At 55.0% G+C, this 12614-nt stretch overlaps 1 protein-coding gene across 1 annotated transcript in view; it reads right to left on the bottom strand.

The window, feature by feature from the left end:
* The window catches only part of LOC127060584 (olfactory receptor 14A16), a 2972-nt gene extending 2077 nt beyond the window's left edge, over positions 1–895 (bottom strand). The window contains exons 1-2 of the mRNA XM_050984255.1: positions 583–895; positions 67–222 (exon numbers count right to left, since the gene is read on the bottom strand). Of these exons, the coding sequence (XP_050840212.1) occupies positions 67–222; positions 583–876 (450 nt within the window). The 5' untranslated portion in view covers positions 877–895. The remainder of the gene's footprint in view (positions 1–66; positions 223–582) is intronic.
* Between the last annotated feature and the right edge of the window lie 11719 nt (positions 896–12614).

Here is a 12614-nt window from a genome sequence, read left to right as displayed (position 1 = left end):
AGCGAGGGTAAGGCGGAAAAAGAGAGACGAAGGTAAGTGGATGGAGGGGGGAGCTTCTGATAGGGCCAGATCCAGGGATGGGGAGGAGATGGAGGGGGGCTTCAGGTAAGCAAAAAACCCAGTGCTGAGGAACAGGGAGACCACGGCCAGGTGAGGGAGGCAGGTGGAAAAGGCTTTGTGCCGTCCCTGCTCAGAGGGGATCCTCAGCACAGCCCTGAAGATCTGCACATAGGAGAAAACAATTAACAAAAAACAACCAAAAGCTAAACAGACACTAACAGCAAGAAGCTCAAGCTCCCTGAGGTAGGATTTGGAGCAGGAGAGCTTGAGGATGTGTGGGATTTCACAGAAGAATTGGCCCAGGGAATTGCCATGGCACAGGGGAAGGGAAAATGTATTGGCTGTGTGCAGCAGAGAATGGAGAAAGGCACTGGCCCAGGCAGCTGCTGCCATGTGGGCACAAGCTCTGCTGCCCAGGAGGGTCCCGTAGTGCAGGGGTTTGCAGATGGACACGTAGCGGTCGTAGCACATGATGGTCAGGAGAGAAAGCTCTGTTGCAGTGAAAAAGAGGAACAGAAATACCTGAGCAGCACATCCTGAGTAGGAGATGGTCCTGGTGTCCCAGAGGGAATTGTGCATGGCTTTGGGGACAGTGGTGCAGATGCAGCCCAGGTCAGTGAGGGCCAGGTTGAGCAGGAAGAAGAACATGGGCGTGTGCAGGTGGTGGCCGCAGGCTACGGCGCTGATGATGAGGCCGTTGCCCAGGAGGGCAGCCAGGGAGATGCCCAGCAAGAGGCAGAAGTGCAGGAGCTGCAGCTGCCGCGTGTCTGCCAGTGCCAGCAGGAGGAAGTGGCTGATGGAGCTGCTGTTGGACATTTGGTGTTTCTGGCCATGGGGAGCTGTTCAAGGAGGAGACAGTGACAAGTCAGGGCAGACTTTCCTGAGCAATGTCCAAGCCCTTTCTCCCAGCCCTGCTCCTGCCTCTCTGTCCCACCCAATTTTCCTTCTTTTCCTTTTCTCAGAGTGCTCCCTGTGCCTGGAGCTCTGCTGGGATCTGGCTCCGCTGCTGTGATGGGCAGGGGCTCTGCCCATGGATACTGAGGGGTCAGCTCTGCTCTGCAGCAGTGGGGTCATGGGAACAGGGACAGGGGTCAGTCCTGGAGTTGGATAACTTGAGCCCAAACTGGTCCTGAGGCAGAGGAGCTTGACAGCACCTCCTGTCCCAGGGCTAAGGAGCCGTGATGGCCAAAGGCAGTTTGAGAGGGTTTCCTGCTGTGCCCAGGAAGATCAGAGAGAACTGTGCAATGCAAGAGCCTTGGCTGTAACTCAGTGAAGGTGAGTGGAGCTGCTCTGTCGCTCCATCTGTCCCCAGATGCCTTTTCTGAGATCCGGGGCAGTCCCTGTATTCCCGTGGAAATCAGCCTGACACAGCAGAGAGCAGAGGGACCCAGAGCAGAGCAAACTGGCTCAGCTTTTCTCAGAGTCTCATCCCCTCTCTGGCAAAGACACTCCTGTCCCCCAGTGCTGTGGAGGCAGCTCACAGCTTGGATGGGATCCCAGAGACACACCACGGCTCCTGTCCATGGCACTGCTTGAGGAGAGTGGGCTCATTGCCAGCCCCCAAAGCTGCCCTGCCCAGAGCTCCCTGGGCACAGGGAGCTGGGACACCCCATTGCTGTGCTCAGCCTGCACAGGAGGAGCCCAAGGGCTGGGCCTGACCCTGCAGCTGGAACTGCCATTCCAGAGCCCCTCAGCAATGCCAGGAGCACCTGGGCAAGGCCAGGGGAGAGAGAGCCGGGCCTGAGGAAAAGCCTTTCCCTGCCCAGCCCTGCCCAGCCCCTGCCAGGCAGCAGCAGGGCAGGAGAGTGGCCCTCAGGCCCTGGTCAGCAGGGAATGGGCACATGGCCAGAGAGATGCCCTTCATCTCTGGAGCTGCTCTGCCAGCCCAGGAGGGACTGAGGGCCCCGAGCCCCCGGGCTGAGGGCTGTGCTGGCTGGGAGGGGACACAAGAGCTGTGCTGCTCAGGGCAGTGTCTGCCCTGCAGGGCAGGCCCGGCAGGTGCCACACCTGCCCTGCAGCAGGGCTTCCCTCAGCACTGCCTCCCTGCCTCCCTGCCCACGGCTCTGCTGCTGGAGCTGTCCCAGCCCGAGCTGCTCCTGTGGCCCCGGGCTCCTTCCCTGCCAGAGCTGCCAGAGCCCAGCCCAGCCCCTGGGCCAGCCCTGCCCTGCAGCTGCTCGGGGCTGCAGGGATGAAAGAACAGCTCCCCCAGCCTGGAGGCTGGGCAGGTGCAGGCACTTGCTGAGGTTCTTAGGACTCCTTGGGTGATGGTTTGAGAGCCTCAGCCCCACTCTGCCCTGCACAGCTGAGTTTCCATTGCCACCAAGCAGAGCCAGGGAAAAGTGGGAGCACACATTCAGGAAAGCAGAGAGAGAAGTAGGAAAATCCAGCCCTGAATGAGCCTATGAAAAGTCATCTCAGAAATGAGCTGGGTATGAAGTGGAGCTCTGAGCAGCCCTGGCCCACACTGCACCCTCCCCACAGCAGCAGGAGCTGCCCTGGCAGGAGTCACTCCTTGCACCCACAGCTGCCCTGCACCATCCATGGGGAGCTGCCAGGCAGGCTGAGAGCTGTCCCTGGCAGGTGGCACATGCCCTGGGCTGGCCAAGAGCCCTGAGGGCTGCAGGACCTGCTCTGCAGGACAGCCCTGGGCAGCCCTGGCTGCAGCCCCAGCTTCACCCCCTGCAGCCATCCCTGGCAGCAGGAGCCATCCTGCCCTGTCCCTCTGACGGTGCCCAGGGCAGCCCCGCTCTGCAGCACATCCTCCCCCAAAGCAGAAAGGGCAGCAGAGCCATCCTTACAGTCACATCAGTCCTGTCCTGGGTCAGCTTCAGGAGATCCCTTCAGGAGCACAGGGGATCTATCCCTGCATCCACAGACTCACCACATAGTGGGCTGTGAAGATTCCCCAAGTGAAGTCTCAGCTCAATGTCTTCCCAATCCTGATTGCCTTCAGCCTTTCTCTGCCTGGCTCCTGTCCCGTCCGTGCCTGCAAGCAGAGCCCTCAGCCCTGCTGGGCTGGGAGAGGGGCTGGTCCTCGAAGAGCTGTTCCTTTAAAGCTCAGCAGCACAGACACAGCACAAGGACTTTAATGAACCTCTCAGGGATTTGGTGTTGTTTACATCAGACACAGTCCCTGAGAGAGTCTTCAAAAAACTTCTCAAGAACTCAAAATTTAAATTTAAACTCCAAAGTTTCTTGACGTTTTAATGGGTCCCACTGAGGGACAGGATTGAGAAAGTCTCCCCAGGTTCCAGGTAGAGCAGAACACTGGAGGCTATGATGACAGCTGGGCACAAAGAAGGCCAAGGTGTCTCTGGTGCTGAGCAAAGCTGGATGTGTTTCAGGAATGCAAAGGGCCAAGGCCTGAGCCCCAGCCCCTGGCCAGGCAGATCCTGTCCCTCCCTCCTTGCTCAGGGCTCTTCCCGGGATGGGCACTGGCATGTGGGGATGGGCAATGCCAAGGGCAGGAGCATGGGGCGGCCCCTGCCAGGCTGCTGAGCAGGGACAAGGAGGCCATGAGGCCCCAGGCCTGCAAGGGTCACTTGTCTCCTGCTCCTGGCTCAGGCCCAGGCCCAGCAGCCATGGCCCAAGTGCTGCCCAAGTTGGCTCTGTCAGGGCCTGGCAGCTGCTGCCCATGGCTGTGCCCTGTGCAGCTCAGGCTGTGCTACGGTGTCCCTGCCCTGCGCCTCTGTCCCTGCAGGCTGTGCTCATCCCCCGGCTGCCCCAGCTGGCTGGCCCCTTCCTTTGCTGACAGCTCTGCCTCCTGCCTGCCTCTGCCTGCCCACACAAAGCCTTGGGCTGACCCAGACTCCTTCTGGGTCACGTTTTGCACCACAGCCCTGCCCTGGGAGACAAATTCCTGTCTCCTTGTGTCCAGACTGGGCCTCCCCCTCTGCATTTTTGCTATAATTTCTCTATCTGGCTCTTTCCCACTATGGAGAAAAAACTCCACCATTTCTGAATCCACCCTTCAGGCCCTTCCAGGCCACTCCTGTTCTGTCCTCAGTCTCTTCTCAAGTGAGACCAGATACATCAACCTCCATGGGTTATGTTCTTGAGGCCTGCATACCCCAGCCTGGGAGATCTTTGGGCCCTCTCCAAGGTGTTTTCAGATGAAAACATTCTGCTCATAGTCTAAGAACAGCACCAGAGGCCAAGGCCAGGCAGAGCTGTGTGTCCTGGCAGCTTTTGTCTGGGAGCAATCCTGGGATAGATGGAATTTCGGCGGCCGAATTCCAATTTCTGCCATGGCCCCTGGACAAGGAGGCTTGTTCTTTTCCATAGGAAGGAAGGCACAGAGCCCCGGTGCTTCTGAGGCAGATGAGATGTGACCACCAGAGGCCAAGGCCAGCCAGAGGTTGCAGGTTTTTGTCTGCAACATACCCTTGTATACCGGAAATTTTTAGGGCAAGTACCAAATTTGTCCATGGGTGTCTGAGAAGAGAGGAAAGTCTTTTACACGGGAAGGAAAGCATGGAGCCCCAGTGGTTCATGGGCAGATGAGAAGCAGCCCTTGACATTCCAAGATCAGCCACACCTGTCAGGTCCCTCCTGGGAGGCCAAATCAGCCAGAGCTGTTCTCTGTTCCCCTGATTCCATGGGGCCCCACAATGACCCAGTGGATCCCTTGCTTCCATGAGGCCCTGAGGTGTCACAGTGGCCCCTTGGTTACACAAGGCCCTGAAGGGTCTTAATGGTCTCCATGGTTCCACGAGGCCCCACAGTGTCACGGTGGTCTCTTGGTTCCATGGAGCCCCACAGTGTCACCATGGCCCCAAAGTGTCACAATGGTGTCCATGGTTCCACGTGGTCCTCACAGTGTCACAGTGGTCTCCATAGGAAGGAAACAACCGAGCCCCAGTGTTCCAGGGGCAGATGAGCAGCATCCACCAGAGGCCATGGGCAGCCAGAGCAGACAGAAGATTTTTTTCTGGGAACAATCTCTGGATACAGGGAATTTTAGAGGTGGAATACCAGTTTCAGCCATGGACACCTGGAGGTGAAGGACAGTTCTTTTCCATAGGAAGGGAAGCATGGAACACCAGTGTTTCAGGGCCAGATGAAAGGCAGCTACCAGAGGCCAAGACCAGCCAGACCTCTCTGTCCTGGCAGCTTTTGTCTGAAAGCAGCCCTTGGATATAGGGAATTTTGCAGTTGGAATCCAAATTTTGGCCATTTCTGCATATATCCATGATATCTAGAATGGTTTTTTCCACAGGAAGGAAAGCACAGAGCCCAAGTGTTTCAGGGGCTCCTGAGAGGCCAAACCTGCCAGACCTGTTTGTCCTGGCAGCTTTCATCATGGAGGAATCCTTGGATATAGGGAATTCTGGAGGCAGATTCCCAACTTTGGCCATGGGCATCTGGTTGAGGTGGATGGTTTTTCCCATAGGAAAGAAAAGTGCAAAGCTCAGGTGTTTTGGAAGAAGATGACATAGCCAGACCTGTCTCTCCTGACACCTCTCATCTGGGGGAGATCCTTGGATATAGTGAATTTTGGAGGTGGAATCTCAGTTTTGGCGGTGGGCACCTGGCCAGGAAGGAGAGGTTTTTTATTATGAAGGAAAGCACAGAGCCCCAGTGATTCAAAGGCAGACAAGAGCCAGCTCTTCAGAAACCAAGGCCAGCCAGACCAGTCTCTCCTGGCAGCTTTTGTCAGGAAGAAATCCCTGGACATAGGGAATTCTGGAGGTGGATTTCCAGCTTTGGCCATGGGTGCCTGGATGTGAAAGGTGCTTTTTTCCCATAAGAAAGAGAAGCACATGGTCCCAGTGTATCAAAGGCAGATGAGAGGTGGCCCCTGGGTGGCCAAGCCAGCCAGATCTGTCTGTCCTGGCAGATTTCATCTGAGAACAATCTTTGCAAATATGGAAATTTGGAGGAAGGATCCTGATTATGGCCATGGACACCTGGAGGAGAAGGAGAGTTCTTTCCACAGGAAGGAGAGCCCAGAGCCACAGTGTTCCAGGGGCTGATGAGCAGCAGCCCTTGACATGCCAGGGTCAGCTGGACCTGTCAGGTGGCCCCAGGTGGCCCAGCCAGCCAGGCCTTGATGCCTTGAGAGGCTGCCTAGAACAGAGGCTGGGCAGTGTTACAGGAATAAAGTAGGGATTTATTAAAAAGGGCTTCAAAGGAATACCTGGGGCAGTACAAGAGCCCAGCTGAGGGTACACCCAAGATGGATGATGGGTCACACATTTTCACACCTTTATAAGCTCTGGTCCATTTACATATTTGGGTGATTATCCAGTTACAGCTTCAGGTTATGAAGTCCCATCCTCCCGGTCTGCTCTCCTCAATTCACTGTTTTTTGCACTTTTTGGGCCTGAAGCTGCAACGGTGCCCTTGGCTCTCCTAGGTTTTTGGGTTCCTAGTCTATTATGGAGAAATATTTCAAAGAGCTTCTGGAAAAAAGGCACTCCTGTTTTAAAGGGTGTATTTTATTACTGTTCTCTTTGGAGCAGAGACAATTGCAGCATTCTGTGATTGATATTGCCCCAGGGTCTCTCAGCAGCTCTGGCCTGCTCACAGGAGCTGTGCCTTGAGCTCTAACCCAGTGTGGACAACCTTGCTCCACATTCCCCAGCCCCATCCTGTCTGTCCTCACTCCCCTGGGACCTGCTGTGCTTGCAGAGCTGGCTGCACCCAGGCTAAGAGGGGTTTTCACTTTGTGTATTCTTTGAAGCAACTCCTGAGTTTTCCCACTGAAAACAGACCCACTCCTCAAGCGTGTGCTGAGACCAAGCTGCCACCAATAACATTCCCCTAACCCAAGGCAGAACTGTGCAGGAAATGTTTTAGACCTTTGGACTCCATGGTTCCACGAGGCCTTGCTCTGTGACAATGGACTTTTGGTTCCATGAGGTTCCGTACTCCACAGTGGTATCCTTAGTTCCAAATGTCACCATGGCCCCTTGGTTCCATGGGCCCCGCTGTGTCACAATGGGCTCCATGATTCCATGATTAATGCAAAAGCTTTCCATAAGCCATGAACAACACCACGGTCTCCTTGGATCCGCATTGTTGCAATGAACAATGGGTTCCACAAGATCCCAAACTCTCACAATGGATATTTGGCTCCATGTTGGCCCCTCTGTGTCACAAAGGACCCTTGGTTCCATCAGACCCCACAGTGTCACAGGGGTTTTCTTGGCTCCATGTGCCCCAAAATCTCACAGGGTTTTCCCTTTTCCTACAGCAACCAGCAGCAAACCCAGTGCCAGGGTCAAATGTCTGTCAAGAAGGATCAAGGGGGGACATTTGGAGTGATGGAGTTTGCCTTACCAGGTCACAGTGACGTGGAATGGGGCCCTGCTGTCCTGGAGATGGCTGAACACCAGCCTGCCCTTGGGAGGGGGCAAGAGACAACAGCCTCTGTCCATGGAACTGCAACAGCAGAGAGGTCAGGAGAAGGCTGGGTCTAAAAGACTCTCACCAGCACAGGAAACCTCAACCTAGGACATTTTATTGGAAGCTGACATTTTAGAGCATTCCTTTATACAGACATGCACCACCAAATACCAAGTTAAACTGTTTTGGCTTTCTCTCTGCCCTGAGACCAGGTGGAATCTTTTCAGCAGTCTGTGCTGTTCCATCCCTTGCTTAGGGCGAGGATGTCAGATCTTTCAGCAGCCTCTGCTCTCCTGGGGGGCTTCTCTTCACAGGCAGGCTCTAAAAGCCAAATAAAACTAAACAGCGGTGTAAGGCACAGCACAGGGGAAGCACCGGGCTGATCAACACTGCCCTTGCAGTGACATTTCCCGAGTGCTCCTCAGTGTGAAACACAAAGCTGTGTTTCGTGTCAGGTACAGACATGCAATGTGTGTATTTGTGATTGCGAAATGTGTGGAGGCCGACAAAGGGACAGTTGTGAACTCTAATAATAACTGAGGAAAGTAAAGCATGGAAGAAGGCCTTTGAACCTATCTTTTCTTTGCAATTAACCTTGGTTGATTTAGGAGCATTTGAATTAGAGCGTTAAGGATGTTGCTTTTTGCCGGTAGTCAGGCATTAAAGAGTGCTGCAATAATAACTTTTTGTAGTATAATTTTAGAATATTGCTTGTATCCTTGAAACTAAATCTTTGTAATATATAAAAAGGAAATGTGCTTATCTCACGCCTTAACAAAACAGAGAAAAACAGCTTGAGAAAGGAAGATGAACATCATCTCAAGGATTTATAATTTCAACCAAGGGAAGCTGGACATCACTGTTATGAGATTTATAGTCATTGTAATTAAAAACGTGGAGCCACATCTGGGGATCTGGACTTCACCAGATGGGATTTGTCTTTATTCTTGCGGAAACCAGGACCAATATTTCGGAAACTACCACCACCATCTGGAGATCCACAGTTTTGGGACGTATCCTGAGAAAAACGAAATCACAATAGTGTATAGAATTGTGATGTAAAAATTGGAAAATAGAAGCTGCTGATGAGTAAAAATTGGAATAGAAACTGCTGAGAAAGCTTATGAGTACCCCTATAAATACCTGTAAGCCCCAGCTATCGGTGTGCACTTGGAGGGAGAACTGCCCCCACTATACCCAGCGCTGCGTTGCTCATACTTTACCATATTAATTATTAAATTGATTGCTGCTTGAATATTGGCATAGTCAAGCTTTTTATTTATAACAGAGACTCAAAGACAATGGAAGGGAGACAAAGAGCTCCTGAGGGCTTTCTGTATTTTAATCAGCCCCACGGTGGATTTGGGGCTGGGTCCAGGAGCCTCAGGCACTGAGAGAAGGATGAAGAAGCCGCTCAAGGAGTCAGCAGCAAAACTCCAAGTGCCTTGGAGCACGGCTGGGCCCCAGGGAGGGCAGGGAGTGCCAAAGGCTGCCCAGGGAGTGCTGAGAGCAGATCCTTGAGGCCAGGAGTGCAGGGAGCCCAAGGCTGTGGGCAGGGAACTGCAATGCTGAGCAAGGCCTGGCTTGGCTGCAGGAAGCAGAAAGGCCAAGCCCTGAGCCCAGCCTGGGCCAGCAGGGCCTGTCCCTCACGGCTGGCTCGGGGCTCTTTGTGGGGCAGGGGGATGTCAGGGGCAGCCAGGACAAACGCCATCAACCTGTGTGACACTCCAGATCCTCAGGGAACCGAGGGCCAGAGTGACACAGCGGGGCCTCATGGAAACAAGAGGCTGTTGGGAGCCTGCGGGGCTCTGGCACCCCAGAACACTCAAATGCTGGGGGTGACCAAAGGCTCCTTTACTCAAGTTTGGTGCACAGGAGAAACACCAACCAGATATTCTCAAGAGGTCAAAATGACACAAAATTTTACTGGCAAAGTACAAAAATCCAAGAAACTTTGGAAAAGGATTCAATGTCACATCCAATTCAACCTAAACACTTTTCATAGCAGGAACTTCACTAACTTTGCCCATTGAACCTGGAAACCTTTAAACAATTAGGTTGTTGAGGTACCCAAAAATGTTCCATAGAAAGAGCATTGGAAGGAGAGCAAAGAGAGAGACAGAAAGACAGAAGCTCTATAGAAGGACACGCATATGGCTCCAAGTTCCTGGGGTTCTAGTGTGGATGAGACCCAAACCCCAGGAGAAGGCAGGGTCCATACCAGGGGCTGACCTTGTGCTCTGTGTTTTTAAGCCCCTGGGCCTTTGTGGGACTCTCCCCAGGTGGGATTTGTGATTGCTCAGGCAGTCAGGGCTGGCTCAGCGCTGGTCCCCACTGTGTGACTGACTGACAGCTCATCCCAAGGTGTCTGAGGACATTGATCTCATCCAGCCTCTGACAGCGACCATGGTGACACTGGGGAACCTCATGGAACTGTGGGTCAGTTGTGACAATGCGGATCCAAGGACACCAGGGTGACCCTGGGGAATCTCATGGAGCCAAGGGGCCCTTGTGACACAGTGGGGCCCCATGGAAATGAGGAGTCCATTGTGACTGATAGGGAAGATTCTTTACAGAGAGTTTGATGGGTGAAGGTTTTGGTGTTAACATCTTTGAAATGGTCTTAATGTCTCCATTAACTTTATTACAGAGCCCAGACAGCTTGGCTCCTGAAACAGACACATGGGTCTGCACAAGCTTGAGTTTATGAACTTTGGGGTAAAATGACAGGTTCAAGAGGGGAATATGTGACAGCTGGTTTGGGAAGGCTGAACCTTCCCAGTACCTCCTGGCCAACGGTGACAGGAAGAGGGAAACATGTGGCCAGGAGTTTGGATAAAAGGATGCTGCACCCTCTGGAACCTCAAGAGAGAAAACCCCATGGGTGTGTGTGCCCTGGTGGACTCTTTCCCTTTATTGGAATAAAGTTGCAGGACTCCTCTGTCTCCTTTATGGACACTGGCTTTCCATAGTGTGAATTTTCTGTACATGACACTTTGGAATGTCACAGAACCAAGGAGCCTTTGGGACACAACAAGGCCTGTCGCCCTGATTTTGTAAAACTTTGTAAGCCTTCTGATGTTTATATTCTCTCAACAAACTTTCTCACACACAATTCTGTAAATAACCTATGTTTTGCATTCTTTCATGGAGGTGGAGAGAATTGATGGACCCTTGGTCTGTCCAGTGGCATTGGAGAGGTGGCACTGTCACCCTCCAATCCACTGTCACCTTTGGAAAACTATAAATGTTGGAGTCAGAAAATAAAGGCTCTCTTTTTTGTTCCCCTCGAGAGCAGCAGTGTCTGTGTCATCATTTCGTGCCTTATCGTGACATCTGGTGAACCCCTTCGTGTGAATTTGAGACCTTGAGTGTCGTGCGGCCTTGCTGGGTGAGGTTGTATCCTTCCCCCCCCCTTGTTTGCTTGGCGTTGCCTGCTGCTCTTGTGAGAGATGGCAGCCTCTGTGCGTTCCTCGGATGTTTTTTGTTCTTTTAGACCTCTGGAAAGTTATCCTCAATCGGAGGGGACTTTCCCTTTCCTGGAGTGAGTTTGAGAGTCTGTTTTTGTGGGCCAGACAGCAAGGGTTTTTTTCGGACTCTTTGGAGGCGCTCTCTAGGGAGGCGTGGTCTCGCGTGGGGGACCGTCTCATGGTTGTTCTCCTTGACGATTCGGTGGATGTGAGATCTCTGATGGTGCACTGGCAGAAGTTGAGTGACGTTTGGCGGGGGTCTCCTCGTTATAGCTCTCGGGGTTCCCTAGGGACCCCTTCTGTCTCGGATGTGGAGGAGGGGGAGTCTGATTTTCTGTATGACGCAGGACCCTCTCCCCCACCCCGAGAGGGAGAGCTGGGGGGCAGCTCCGCCTCGGAGGGCGATGTCTGTTCCCCCGGGGTGGATTGGGCTCCTGGCCAGCTGGTCCCGAGCCCAGCGGGGGGGTGCTCCGCAGGCATCTGGGGGCTCGGTGGAGCCGGGGGGCCGCCCTCGTCCTGCCCCGCCCCGCGCGGCCGGCGGGACGGGGGCGGACCCTCCCTCCCTGTGTGCCTTCCCGGCGCTTGGGGACGGCTTCTCGGAGGGGGGGGCGGTTTCTCCCGTCCCTGGGCAAGCGCAGTCCGTGGCCGCAGCCCGGGGCGGGTCCGTCCGTCGCTCCTCCGGCGGGCCCGGCCCCCGCGGCCGGGCAGCCCGCCCCGCCCCGCCCGGCGGAGGTGGTACCAGCTGCCGCCTCTCGCAGCACGGGCCCGGCGCTCATTGGGGTTTTGCCCGCCCCCCTTGTGCCGGCCCGCTCTGACGTGACTCCATGGGCCGTGCCCCTCTCGGCGCCCGGCCCCGCCCCCGTGTCGGGGGAGGGGGACCCCGCGCCGGTTTCCCGATCCGTGCCGGCGCCCGCGCCTGCCCCCCCCGCGGAGCCCTCTGCTGGGGCTGCGGCGCGGCAGGGCGCTGAGGTGTTTCGATTTAGCGCGTCTACCGACGCTGCCGGCGGGAGGCCAGTGACTCCTCGGGGCCGTGGTCAATCCTCGTCGGCTTTGTGGAAGCTGCCTTCATGTCAGGCGACGGCTCATGTTAATGGCCAGGCTTTGCCGGGTTCGGGAAACCAGAAGCGGAGCGCCCCGGAGAGATGCGCTCCGACACAAGTCTCTCTCCAGACCCGGAGCCGATGGAGGTTTGCTCTGCCGGCTTGCGGCCAGCACCCGCGGGTCAGCAGGTGTGGATGTCTGCACCGCAGCAACTGTTGTCTTAGAATCTTGTCGGATACACAAGATTCCCCTGGATTCTTTTGGTCCCTTGGGTGGAGGCATGAGTGCTCTCCTGATGGGGAGGTCTAGCGCCACCATTCAGGGCATCATTGTGCACCTGGGGCTCATTGATGCAGACTTCACAGGGCAGATTTGTGCCATGGTTTCCACACCCACCCCCCCTGTCACAGTCCCAAAAGGGACGCGCATTGCTCAACTTGTGCCTTTTAAGTCCTCTGTTCGCAGGACGGCTGACCGGTCACGTGGTGTGGGTGGCTTTGGATCCACTGGGTTGCCTAAAGTTCCCTGGACCACCGTCCTGTCCAAGGACCGTCCCGAGCTGCTGTGCACCCTGTCCAACCCTGGTGCGACGCCGTCGGACATCCGCCTCCGCGGACTTCTTGACAGTGGGGCTGATGTCACGATTCTCTCCCTTGCTGCCTGGCCCCCGGAGTGGCCCCTGGATCCGGTGGA

This window comes from Serinus canaria, chromosome 25 (genome assembly GCF_022539315.1).
Source record: "Serinus canaria isolate serCan28SL12 chromosome 25, serCan2020, whole genome shotgun sequence".
In the NCBI taxonomy this organism is placed as follows: domain Eukaryota; kingdom Metazoa; phylum Chordata; class Aves; order Passeriformes; family Fringillidae; genus Serinus; species Serinus canaria.
This window is presented reverse-complemented; position numbering and strand designations above follow the sequence as displayed.